The sequence below is a fragment of the Scyliorhinus torazame genome, chromosome 11, assembly GCF_047496885.1.
Source record: "Scyliorhinus torazame isolate Kashiwa2021f chromosome 11, sScyTor2.1, whole genome shotgun sequence".
In the NCBI taxonomy this organism is placed as follows: Eukaryota; Metazoa; Chordata; class Chondrichthyes; order Carcharhiniformes; family Scyliorhinidae; genus Scyliorhinus; species Scyliorhinus torazame.
This window is the reverse complement of record NC_092717.1, coordinates 245,445,028-245,458,386: the sequence shown is the minus strand read 5'-3', so window position 1 is coordinate 245,458,386 and position 13,359 is coordinate 245,445,028. Positions and strand designations below refer to the sequence as shown.

The window sequence follows — 13,359 nt, the reverse complement described above, 5'->3', positions numbered from 1 at the left end:
AGCAGGGGAATTCTCCTCGATGTCTTGATCGATATTCATCCTTCAATCAACATCACTTAAAAACAGTTCATCTGATCATTTTAAAATCTTTATTCTTTAATGGGATGTGGGCTTCGTTGGCAAGGCCAATACTTGCGGCCCAGCCCAAACTGCTCTTGAACTGAGTGGTTTGCTAGGCCTGTTTGAGAAGTTAGTGTATGGAACCTCTTTTAAATCGTTGCTGGCTACTGTTTGCTGGCTGTTTGTTACTGCCTGCTGTTAAACTATAGAGTTTTGAACCCTCCCCCGCTGCAAGCTGCTATTTGAACTGGCCCAAGGGGATTCCCCTCCGCACAGTGTGCTGTGGGGCAGAGTTCCACGATTGATGGACTTGGCTAGCAGTCAATCGACTCTTCTGGGATTCCGGGACATACTCTCAGTATTAGTGGAGCGCCCCAGGGTTTTGTGGGATAATGAAGCGCCGTCACCGTTTTACTTCTGTTCTGCTTAGATCTCAAGAGCAGCAGAAGCAGGTTTGACGCATTCTCTCTAACAGCTATGGCTGGCAAGTTTAAAACATTCTCTCGACCCGGCCAGGCCTGTTAAGTTTACCTCTGATTAAAAGGCTGCAAGCAGTCACCAGCTCGGCCTGTGAAAGCTGAAGCCCTGTTTGAAAGGCTGGGGAAGGCACAGAGCTAATAGCTCTCCCCTGAGATATCCAGAGATCTGGAGGAAAGGGTCTTTTACTTTCTCTTCATTACAGTTGAACTTGATCTTCAGAAAGAGCAGACAAGCGTTCCAGGGGCAGAGTGGATGGAAACCCCCCTTTTAAACTCTCGGGGAGAAAATTCTAATGATATCTCAGAGAGAGTCAATTTGGTGGAGGCCTGTACAAACGAAGGTGACTCTGGTGGAATTTCCTAAGCCCACGGGGTCTAATTGAAGGCAGATTCTAAAAGATCCAAATCGACCAATGATTTCAAGATCACAGACTACAAAGACTACCACCTCAGCAGCAAAGATTCATCTCAGCCCTTTCAAAGCCTGTTATTTTTTAAACCTTTCCTACCCGCCTACCATGTATCTGTTGTGTGTGTCTGGGTGCAGGGTGGGATTGGGTTTGGGCAACAGTTAGATTAGTAGACCATTGTTCCATTATTTCCATTACGTGTTTATCTTTTCTCTCATTGTAATTAAGTTTTTTTTTTTAATGTTTTACTTACAAATCTGGTGCCTGTAAGTCATTGGAGCAGTCAAGGGTCAAATATCACAGGAAAACATACAAATTATTGGCTAATTCACTTATGTTGGGACTCTGGAGCTTGTGGGGCTCAAATTGACCGCACACTAGCCCAGGGTGTTGTAACAACAGTTAAAAGTCCACCACATTGCCGTGGGTATGGAGTCACATGTAGGCCAGACTAGTTAAGGACGGCAAATTCCCTTTCCTAAAGGAAATTGGTGAACCAGATGGGTTGATCTGTGTGGCAAAATCTGGCTCCAACTCCATCTACAAGTTTGCTGGTGACACGACTGCAGTGGGTCGGATCTCGAATAACGACGAGTCAGAATACAGGAGGGAGATAGAGAACCTATTGGAGTGGTGTAGCGACAACAATCGATCCCTCCGTGCCAGCAAAACTAAAGAGCTGGTCATTGACTTCAGGAAGCAAAGCACTGTACACACCCCTGTCAGCATCAACGGGGCCGAGGTGGAGATGGTTGACAGCTTCCAATTCCTAGATGTGCACATCACCAAAACCTGTCCTGGTCCACCCACGTCGACACTATCACCAAGAAAGCACAACAGTGCCTATACTGCCTCAGGAAACTAAGGAAATTCGGCATGTCCACATTGACTCTTATCAACTTTTACAGATGCATAGAGAGCATTCTATCTGGCTGCATCACAGCCTGGTATGGCAACTGCTCCATCCAAGACCTTAAGACACAACGGAGAGTTGTGAACACCGCCCAGTCCATCAGGAGATACAAAAGTCTGAGAACACGCACGAACAGATTCAAAAACAGCTTCTTCCCCACTGTTACCAGACTCCTAAATGACCCTCTTATGGACTGAACTGATCTCTTCACACATTGTTTCACACATCCCTTCACAATCTGAGGTCCCTATCTGCTTTAAGAAGACGTCCATCATCCCTGTGCCAAAGAAAAGCCAAGCAGCATGCCTTAATGACTATCGTCCAGTGACTCTGACATCCATCATTATGAAGTGCTTCGAAAGGTTAGTCATGGCACGAATCAACTCCAGCCTCCCGGATTGCCTTGATCCACTACAGTTCGCCGACCGTTGCAACAGATTCACAGCGGACACCATCTCCCCGGCCCTGCACTCAACCCTGGAACACCTAGATAACAAAGACACCTATGTCAGGCTCCTATTTATCGACTACAGCTCAGCCTTCAACACCATCATTCCTACGAAACTCATCTCCAAGCTCCGTGGCCTGGGCCTCGGCTCCTCCCTCTGTGACTGCATTCTAAACTTTCTAACCCACAGGCCACAATCAGTAAGGATAGGCAACAACACTTCCTCCATGATCATCCGGTGCCCCACAAGGCTGTGTCCTCAGCCCCCTACTATGCTCCTTATACACCTATGACTGTGTGGCTAAATTATCCTCCAACTCGATTCACAAATTTGCTGATGACACCATCGTAGTGCGTCGGATTTCAAACAATGACGAGACAGAGTACAGGAATGAGATCGAGAATCTGGTGAACTGGTGCGACGACAATAATCTCTCCCTCAATGTCAACAAAACGAAGGAGATTGTCATCGACTTCAGGAAGCATAGTGGAGAACATGCCCCTGTCTACATCAATGGGGACGAAGTAGAAAGGGTCGAGAGCTTCAAGTTTTTAGGTGTCCAGATCACCAACAGCCTGTCCTGGTCCCCCCATGCCGACACTATAGTTCAGAAAGCCCACCAACGACTCTACTTTCTCAGAAGACTAAGGAAATTTGGCATGTCAGCTACGACTCTCACCAACTTCTACAGATGCACCATAGAAAGCATTCTTTCTGGTTGTATCACAGCTTGGTATGGATCCTGCTCTACCCAAGACCGCAGGAAACTACAAAAGGTCGTGAATGTAGCCCAGTCCATCACACAAACCAGCCTCCCATCCATTGACTCTATCTATAATTCCCGCTGCCTCGGAAAGGCAGCCAGCATAATTAAGGACCCCACGCACCCCGGACATACTCTCTTCCACCTTCTTCCATCAGGATAAAGATACAAAAGTTTGATGTCACGTACCAACCAACTCAAGAACAGCTTCTTCCCTACTGCCATCAGACTTTTGAATGGACTTACCTCAGATTAAGTTGATCTTTTCTCTACACCCTAGCAATAACTAACATTACTGTCGTGTTAAGCACACTGAGATAACACGGGCTGCAACTGGGTGCAGCTTTAACTGAAAGATACTCCAGACCTTGAAGTTAGTTCAAACTGATTTATTGAACCTGTCACACAGTTAGCACAGTTCTCTGTGAGTTCGACTCTCTGCGAACGTAAGTGTGTTTACTCTGTCTGACTGAACCAGGCCTGGCTCTTAGCCACGTGCTGGAGGTGTTGTGTGATATATACACCCTGACTCACTCTGTAGATGTCCCCAGTGGAAAGAGGCGGAGTGTGAGTGCCTCGTGCCTTTTATAGTGGGAAACCACCCCCAAGTGTTCTGCCTGCTGATTGGTTATGTCCTGTTCTCTGTGTTCATTAGCTGCCTGTCTGTATCTCATTATGTGCATGCCTGCATATCATGACAATTACATTCTGTAGTCTCTCCTTCCCTCTTTACGGTATGCGTTGTTTGTACAGCATGCAATAAACAATACTTTTCACTGTATACTAATACATGTGACAATAATAAATCAAATCAAATCTTCTCTACTGAGTAGTACTACACTCCTGTATGCTTCATCCGATATCTGTGTCTTTTCACTATTTATGTTTGTCCGATATTTCTTTTGATGTGCGGAATGATCTGTCGGGGTTGTACGCAGAAATCCAATCCAATCCAATCACCATCACTGAGACTGACTTTCACATTCCAGGTTTATTAACTGAATTTAAATTCCACACGCTGCCGTGGTGGGCTTCGAACTTGCATCCCCAGTGACATTATCACTACACCATCCTCTCCTCTATCACATTTTTGTTTGTGGAGCGCTGCTGTGCGACTTTTCCTAATTACAACAGCCTGTGCACTTGGGCCATCCTGTGGTTGTGAAGGTGCTATGTAAATGCAGGATCTTTCTTTTTACACATCTCGCCCAAATCCACCGATGTCCGCCTGTGTAACAACACTTGGAAATGCAAACCACCCTGTGAAAACAGCTGATGATGGAAATGTATCCACTATTTTGCATTGGTTGCATTTTTAGTTCTGCAGATGATTTGCGGCACGCTTTAACATTTAGTGATGTTTGTGTCTGCTTTGTTTCCTCGTCAGGTGAAGCTGCTCCTACAGGACCTTTATCAGAATAAAAAGATTGCAAATGCCACGCACAACATCTACGCTTACAGGTACAGGAAAGACCAATTGCTGAACAATTTTAGAATCGTATCCATTCACCGGATGTGGGTGTCCCTGGCAGCCTTTCGTGGCCATGCCTAGTTGCCCTTGAGAAGGTGGGAGTGAGCTAAAATTTGAACTGCTGCAGTCCGTAAGGTGTATGTGCTGTTCGGGAGGGGGTTCCAGGAATTTGCCCTAGCGACAGTGAAGGAACAGCCGATATATTTCCAAGTCAGGACGGTTATCATAGAATTTACAGTGCAGAAGAAGGCCATTCGGCCCATCCAGTCTGCACTGGCTCTTGGAAAGAGCACCCTACCTAAGGTCAACACCTCCACCCTATCCCCATAACCCAGTAACCCCACCCAACACTAAGGGCAATTTTGGACACTAAGGGCAATTTATCATGGCCAATCCACCTAACCTGCACATATTTGGACTGTGGGAGGAAACCGGAGCACCCGGAGGAAACCCACGCAGACACGGGGAGGACGTGCAGACTCCGCACAGACAGTGACCCAAGCCGGAATCGAACCTATGACCCTGGAGCTGTGAAGCAATTGTGCTATTCACAATGCTACTGTGCTGCCCCGACTTGGAGGGGAACCCCCAGGTGGTGGGGTTCCCAGGTATCTGCTACCCTTGTCCTTCTAGATGGACAAAGTTATAGGTTTGGAAGGTGCTGTTGAAGGAGCCTTGGTGAGTTCCTGCAGTGCATCTTGTGGATGGTACACACGGCTGCTGCTGTGTGTCGGTGCCCATCATTGGGAAACTAGACACATTTGACAAAGGGGTTGGGGATTGGAGTCGGAACATTGAACGGCTCTGTATCTTCTTTGCTGTGAACGGGATCACGGGCGAGGACACGCAGAAGGTGATACTTTAGACAGGTTGAGGCCCTCAATCGTATAATTTGTGCAGGAACCCCACGTCCCTGGAATAATCTGAATCGAAGACCTTGGACAAGATAGTAAAATTGGTGAAAGACCTTTTCAATCCAAGGCCTCGATTATCCTCCAACATTCTAAGTTTAACGCTGCAGTGAAGACCCCTGAAGAGTCTGTCTCAACCTTCATAGCCAGGCTTTGCCAGCTTGCTGCGCATTGCGAGCCCAGGACTGTGCTCAGTGACAAGTTGCACAATCGGCTGGTCTGTGGGGTCCATAAACCTAATACCCAGAAGACGCTTCTTCTGGGGGAGACCACAATTATGTTGGAAAACGTCAATCGAGATAGCTCGGGCAACAGAACGCGCCAAGAAAGCCGCCACTGAGCTACAACGTGTGGCTGAAGGGGACGTTAACTAAGTATGGGGCGGTATGGCCGTGAGGTCCACGGCAGGATCAACAGGCTCAGTGGAGAAGCAGACACGGACTTCGGGAACAGATTGGAACCCGTGGAGTAGGAAGACATTGAGACGTCAACTCTGGTCCGAGGTGGACTGCTATCATTGCAAGGAAGACATCCCCAGGAGTCATGCCACGTTCGTGAGTTTCTGTGCTTCTGACGCACATTCAAGCATGTGTCGCAAGAGGGGCAACATTGCAAAAACAAAAACTGGCAGCAGCAACAGTCCACAGAGCCACTGAACAGAGTGGAGAGAGCTCTGAAGAAGACAAGGCAATGTATCGGTTAAATGCAGTCCAATTGAATAAGACGGCTCTGGTTGAAATTGTTGTACTGGCAAACCCCTTAAACTGGGAGTCCTCACCGGGTGACCGTAGCGGGCGAGAAGACTTTCCAATATCTTCTTGCAGGAACACAGCCTTCAAGCTTGAAGAGTACCACAGCCAACATACATCCGGGAAATTTTGAAGATCCTCGGAACAGCCGACACCCCAGTGGTGTACAACGGGCAAGAGGCCAATCACCTTTAGGTTGTCGTGGAAGCACATTGGTTACAGAAGATTGGGCTCAACTGTCTGGAAATAGTCAAAATATCCAACAATGTCCTCCAAGATGCCTTGAGGAGGTACGGAGACGTCTTTCACAAGGAACTGGGCTGGAGTGAAGGTTTGTCAATCTGGATCCGATGACCAAGTTCTCCAGCGCCTGGTGTAAGGGTCTATCCTGCTGATTCCCTTATTTACCCTTTCTTTATTTTGGCTGTTATCATTCTGATGCATGGATGCTTAATGGGCATGTGAGTCGAGCAGCAGAGAGAGTGAGGAATTCTGGAAGGTGCAGAGTAGTACATGGTACTGCTAGCTTTGGACAGCAGAACCGAGTTTTCGGCACCCAGGAGATGGGGTGGGACTCAGTTCCCGATTGATTGGCTGGTGGCCAATGAAATGGCTAAAAGGCCGTATTCTGCCCGGTTACAGGTGGTGATTGGGTTGTGCCTGAGTGGAATGATTTTCAGAAACCCATGGAGCTCAGTTTCTTTCCTGGAAGCACTGGGACAAGGACCTGCTTTCTCTCCCTCTCTCTCTCTATCTCTCTCTCTCCCTCTCTCTCTCTGGTTTAGCACACGGCTAAATCACTGGCTTTGTAAGCAGACCAAGGCAGGACAGCAGCACGGTTCAATTCCCGTACCAGCCTCCCCAAACAGGCTCCGGAATGTGGCGACTAGGGGCTTTTCACAGTAACTTCATTTGAAGCCTACTTGTGACAATAAGCGATTTTCATTTCATTTCTCCCTCTCTCTCTCTCTCTCTCTCACACTCTCTCTGTCTCTCTCTCTCTCTGTCTCACTTTCTCACTCTCTGTCTCTCTCTCTGTCTCTCTCTCTGCCTCTCTCTCACACTCTCACTTTCTGTCTCTCTCTCGCTGTCTCTCTCTGTCTCTGTCTCTCTCTCTCTCTCTCTCACACTCTCACTTTCTGTCTCTGTCTGTCTGTGTCTCTGTCTCTCTCTCTCTCTGCCTCTCTCTCTGTCTCTCTGTTTGTCTCTCTCTGTCTCTCTTTCTGTCTCTCTCTCTCTCTCTCTCTCTGTCTCTATCTCTCATTCACTTTCTGTCTCTCTCTCTCTCTGCCTCTCTCTCTGCCTCTCTGTCTGTCTCTGTCTCTCTCTCTCTCGCTGTCTCTCTCTCTCTCTCTCCTTGTCTCTCTCTCTCTGTCTCTCTCTCTCTCCAGAAAGCCTGTGAGTTGATGTATTTGTGAACCTACAGAGACGCTGAATGGACAAATCTACCGGGAACCCGTTACCGGCTGCAAAACAGAGACCTGGATCTGAAAGCTACTTCGAAGAATGCTCTGCTTAAAGGCAACCATCTCAAACAAAGAGGGTGGTGGCAAGTTAAAGTGGGGGATTAAGAATTAGATAACACAGACCAGTGCCGTACGCAATGCCTCAGAATGTTGATGTGGAGCTAAAGAGATTGGAGGAGCTGGGGACAATCAAACCGGTTCAGTTTTTAGCATGGGTGACGCCGATTGTACCTGTCCTGAAACCTGATCATTTAGTAAGGATTGTGGGGTCTATAAGCTGACTATAAATCAGGCGGCCCAGGTTGATTGGTAAACCCCGAATCGAGGACCTCTGCGCCAAGCTGGCGGGGGACCTCACCTATGGAAAGTTGGACCTCAGTAACACCTACCTGAAGCTGGAGCTGGATGAGGAGTCTCGAGGTTTGCCTCAATCAGTACCCACAAAGGCCTCTTCCAGTGTTCCAGACTGGACTGCCGTTCGGCATCGCTTCAGCCTGCTCTAACTTGCAGCGCACAATGGAAAATCTTCTGCAGGGAATTCCCACAGTGATGGTTTATCTTGATGATGTGGTAGTCACCGGCACTACACCAGACAAACACATGGCCAGCCTAGAGGAAGTATTAAAGAGGTTTTGGGACGCAGGAGATTGCCTCGGACGTGAAAAATGGTCTTTTCAGGTGACGCACCTGGGATTTTGCACTTATGCATTAGTGTTGCATGTCCTGGAAGAAAAGGTCAAGGCCATATGAGACGTCCCTGCACCCAAAAATGTCAGTGAGCTCCAACCCTTCCTCAGTACGGTCAATTACTGTGGAAGGTTTATTTTGAATATGCCGCAACTGGCACAATTGCACCAGCGACTAACGAGGAATCAGCAGTGACAATGGAGAGAGCACCAAGAGGGGCCTCCTGAGTTGTGAAGCAAACATTACTGCCCCCAAACCTCCTGCTGCATTTTGACCCAGGAAAACCAATCGTACTTCCACATAGAATCCTGCCATGAGACTGTCGCTTTACGAAATGGTCAGCCGCTCATGTTACTGCAGTGATGTCAGAGTGTGGGTGGAGCTGGGCTCTGGTTCTGCTTTTTAGTTTCAGTTTGAGAAAAGCTTGGGTGTGTCTGTCTTTTTGGTTTTGTTTTTCAGGTTGTTGCAGCTGAAGTCAGCCAAAGCAGCTGTACTGCTGAGCTCTCTGCCATGAAGGACTATCTTAATCATTTGGTGAATTCAGAAATTTAAATGTTTTCAGTGTTGAATGTAAACCCTGATGTGCTTCTGTTTAAAGGTTTGTTTAGTCTTTTGGATGTAGAAGGACAGCATACAGGTTACTTAGTGTTGTATTCTTTGGGGGTTATCTTTAAATTAATGGTTGCTAAGATATTCACTTTGTTTTAAAAAGGTTAACTTGAGTTCATAGAATAAACATTATTTTGTTTTTAAAAATATTTTTCCATTTCTGCTGTCCCACACCTGGAGAGTGGGCCGTGTGCTCCCCATACCACAATCTAGTAAACGTTGTGGGTCAGGTGAACTCCATGATACACTTTGGGGTTCTCTAAACCCTGGCCCATAACAATCCCGACAGTGCATAAGGAGGCCACTCGGCCCATCGAGTCTGCACTGACCCTCCGAAAGAGCACTCTTCTCCGCCCACACCCCACCCTATGCCCATAACCCCAGCTAACCTTTGGACACTAAGGGGCAATTTAGCATGGCCAGTCCGCATAACCTGCACACGTTTGGACTGTGGGAGGAAACCGGAGCACCCGGAGGAAACCCACGCAAACACGGGGAGACCGTGCAGACTCCACACGGACAGTGACCCGAGGCCGGAATTGAACCCGTGCCCCTGGCGCTGTGAGGCAGCAGTGCGGACCACTGTGGCATCATACCGCCATTGATGCGTCCCCTTACGGCATGGGGGGCCGTTTTATCCTACAAAATGGTAGACTTTACGGAACGCCCTATCGCCCTTGCCTCAAGGACACTTTCTGAAACAACACAAAACTAGGCCTAGATTGAGAAGGAGGGCTTGGCGGTTATATTCGGTGGAAAGAAATCCCACCAGTATGCGTGTGGTCGACGGTTTGACATAGTGATTGACCACAAGCCATTATTTAGCTAGTTAGGGGACATAAGCCCACACTGCCCACAGCCTGGGCGAGGGTGCATCATTGGTCATTGCTGTTGGCAGCTTTCAGTTATACAATCGAGCACCGGCCCAGGATGCAAGTTGCTAACACGGATGCATTATGTCAGCAGCTACTGTCGTAGAGCATCCAGCCACCACCCCTGAACCCCAGGAGATCATTCTGACTTTAAACCTCCTGCATAATGTGCCAGTGTCCGCGAGCCACGTCCCGCAACTGGACCCGAAGAGAGACTATTCTTTCAACGGTCAATGATACCGTCTGGCTCGCGGTACTGGCATTATGAGAAGTCTGAACAGCTGAGGCCCTGAGGGCATCAGGGCGAGTTGACATGTGAAGACGGCGTGATTCTGTGGGGATCACGGGTGGTCGCCCCGCCTCAGGCCGGGGGCCCCTCCTTCAAGGGGCCACCCAGAGCAGACAGAGATGAAGATATTGGCGTGCAGTTACGTCTGGTGGCCAGGCATAGACAAAGCAATTGAAGAACTGGTGCAACAGTGCCACCCTTGCCAAATGCAGCAATCTTTGCCACCCTTCATCCCTGGGAATGACCAGGGTCCACGGTGCCCCTGCTGGCCCGTTCATGGGCATGGTGTTCTTGGTGCTGGTGGACAGCATACGACACACCAGCTCAAACAACACTCAAAAGCTCGACACCATCCACGACAAAGCAGCCGCTGGATTGACATCCCATCCACCACCTTAAACATTCACTCCCTCCTGCACTAATGCAGAGTACCAGCCGTGTGTACCATCTACAAGATGCACTGCAGTAACTCACCAAGGTTCCTTTGACAGCTATGAGGAGAGGTTAGATAAACTCGGTCTGTTCTCACTGGAACGACGGAGGTTGAGAGGCGACCTGATAGAGGTCTACAAGATTATGAGTGCCATGGACTGAGTGGATAGTCAGATGCTCTTTCCTAGGGTAGGAGAGTCAAGTACTAGGGGACATAGGTTTAAAGTGCATGGGGAAAAGTTTAGAACAGATGTGCGAGGCAAGTTTTTTACACAGAGTGTGGTAAATATATGGAACGCGCTGCCTGGGGAGGGGGTGGGAGCAGGTTCGATAGCGGCATTTAAGGGGCATCTGGAGAAATATATGAGTAGGGTGGGAATGGAAAGATACGGACTCCGTAAGTGCGTACGGTTTTAGTTTAGGCAGGTACCATGGTCGGCGCAGGCTTGGAGGGCCGAAGGGCCTGTTCCTGTGCTGTATTGTTCTTTGTTGACAGCACCTTCCAAACACCGACCTCTACCACCTAGAAGGACAAGGGCAGCAGATACCTGAGAACCCCACCACCTGGAGGTTCCCCTCCCAGTCACTCACCATCCTGACTTCAAAATATATCGCTGTTCCTTCACTGTCGCTGGGTCAAAATCCTGGAACTCTGTCCCTGACAGCACAGTGGGTGTACCTACACCCCATGGACTGCAGCGGGTTCAAGAAGTTAGCTCCCCGCAACCTTCTCAAGGGCAAGTAGGGATGTGCAATAAAAATGTTGGCCTGGCCAGCAAAGCCCACATCCCTGGAACAAATTTAAATAATGAGGTAAGCATCTTGCATCTCGTAGCTACGATCTCATAGGTCAGTGCAGCTGGATCGGGGGGGGCTAAATGGCCTATTTCTGTTCCTAAATTGGGATGGTGTGTGGCCTGGAGGGATCTTGGTGGTGATCATGTTCCCTGAGTTTATGCTCTTATTTCTTGAGAGTGGCAGTGATAAAGTTCAGATAACCACTGTAAACAGCAGTTTCAATGGGGTCTAGATTCATAATCTCAATACATTGTATTCCTGACTGACCTAGTGAATAGCATCCAACTGCGAAGAAAAATTCCAAGAGCATCAGTGATGCAAGTTGGGGCATTTGTGTGTGTTAAAGTTGCAGAGTAAAGAAACCTATCATTAGCACTTTTATTGCATTGGAGGCCATACAGCGAAGGTTCACCAGGTTGTTCTGTGGGATGAGGGAGTTGTCCTACGATGAGAGGCTGAGTGAATTGGGTCTCTGTTCTCTGAAGTTTAGAAGAATAGGAGGCAAATCTTTTTAAAATCTTTTTATTCTCCTCATTTTCACCATTTTCAGGGGCTGGTTTAGCACACTGGGCTAAATCGCTGGCTTTTAAAACAGACCATGCCCCCCCCCCCCCCCCCACTCAATATACAGACCAAAACATCCACCAGTACATAGAACATAGAACAATACAGCGCAGTACAGGCCCTTCGGCCCACGATGTTGCACCGAAACAAAAGCCATCCAACCTACACTATGCCATTATCATCCATATGTTTATCCAATAAACTTTTAAATGCCCTCAATGTTGGCGAGTTCACCACTGTAGCAGGTAGGGCATTCCACGGCCTCACTACTCTTTGCGTAAAGAACCTACCTCTGACCTCTGTCCTATATCTATTACCCCTCAGTTTAAAGTTATGTCCCCTCGTGCCAGCCATATCCATCCGCGGGAGAAGGCTCTCACTGTCCACCCTATCCAACCCCCTGATCATTTTGTATGCCTCTATTAAGTCTCCTCTTAACCTTCTTCTCTCCAACGAAAACAACCTCAAGTCCATCAGCCTTTCCTCATAAGATTTTCCCTCCATACCAGGCAACATCCTGGTAAATCTCCTCTGCACCCGCTCCAAAGCCTCCACGTCCTTCCTATAATGCGGTGACCAGAACTGTACGCAATACTCCAAATGCGGCCGTACCAGAGTTCTGTACAGCTGCAACATGACCTCCCGACTCCGGAACTCAATCCCTCTACCAATAAAGGCCAACACTCCATAGGCCTTCTTCACAACCCTATCAACCTGGGTGGCAACTTTCAGGGATCTATGTACATGGACACCTAGATCCCTCTGCTCATCCACACTTTCAAGAACTTTACCATTAGCCAAATATTCCGCATTCCTGTTATTCCTTCCAAAGTGAATCACCTCACACTTCTCTACATTAAACTCCATTCTACATTCCAGGTAAAAAACACAAATTAGCAATCAATCCGTAAACAGTGCAACCAAAGTCAACAATAACCCCCCCACCCGCCAAGCCGTGTCACAGGGTGGAGAAGCTGGCCTCCACCTCAACAGGACCCGTCTGCGGGCAATCAGCGAGGCAAAGGCTAAAAACATCTGCCCCCGCCTGCCGCCCAAGCCAGTCCGACACCCCGAAAATGGCTTCTAGAGGTCCTGGTTCACAAGCACTACCCCCGAGATGACACTGAAACGCTCCCTCCGACAAACCCCCTCACATTCCGCGTAACTATCCAAACCGGGCTTCTCTCAGGCCCCACCCCCCACCCCGCCTTTCCTATCCGCCATCATCATGACTCCAGGCCCTGCCCATTGGGCTTGATCCCCGTCCCCGTCCCATTGTTACCATCAAAACCTCCCCCCCCCCCCCCCCCCCCCGCCCACCCCCCACCCCCCATCCACTTCCTCCCGTAAACACCTCACCCAGTATCGGTCCCCACCCCCCACTTTACACACCACCTAGACCCATGGAAACCTGTTCTACCAGGTTCCAATGGTCGC

At 48.7% G+C, this 13,359-nt stretch overlaps 1 protein-coding gene across 2 annotated transcripts in view; it reads left to right on the top strand.

Moving 5' to 3' along the window:
• Positions 1-13,359, top strand: part of impact (impact RWD domain protein) — a 103,097-nt gene that overhangs the window by 71,681 nt on the left and 18,057 nt on the right. For both annotated transcript variants that reach the window (XM_072468512.1, XM_072468511.1), the window contains exon 8: positions 4,462-4,535. In XM_072468512.1, the coding sequence (XP_072324613.1) occupies positions 4,462-4,535 (74 nt within the window). The remainder of the gene's footprint in view (positions 1-4,461; positions 4,536-13,359) is intronic.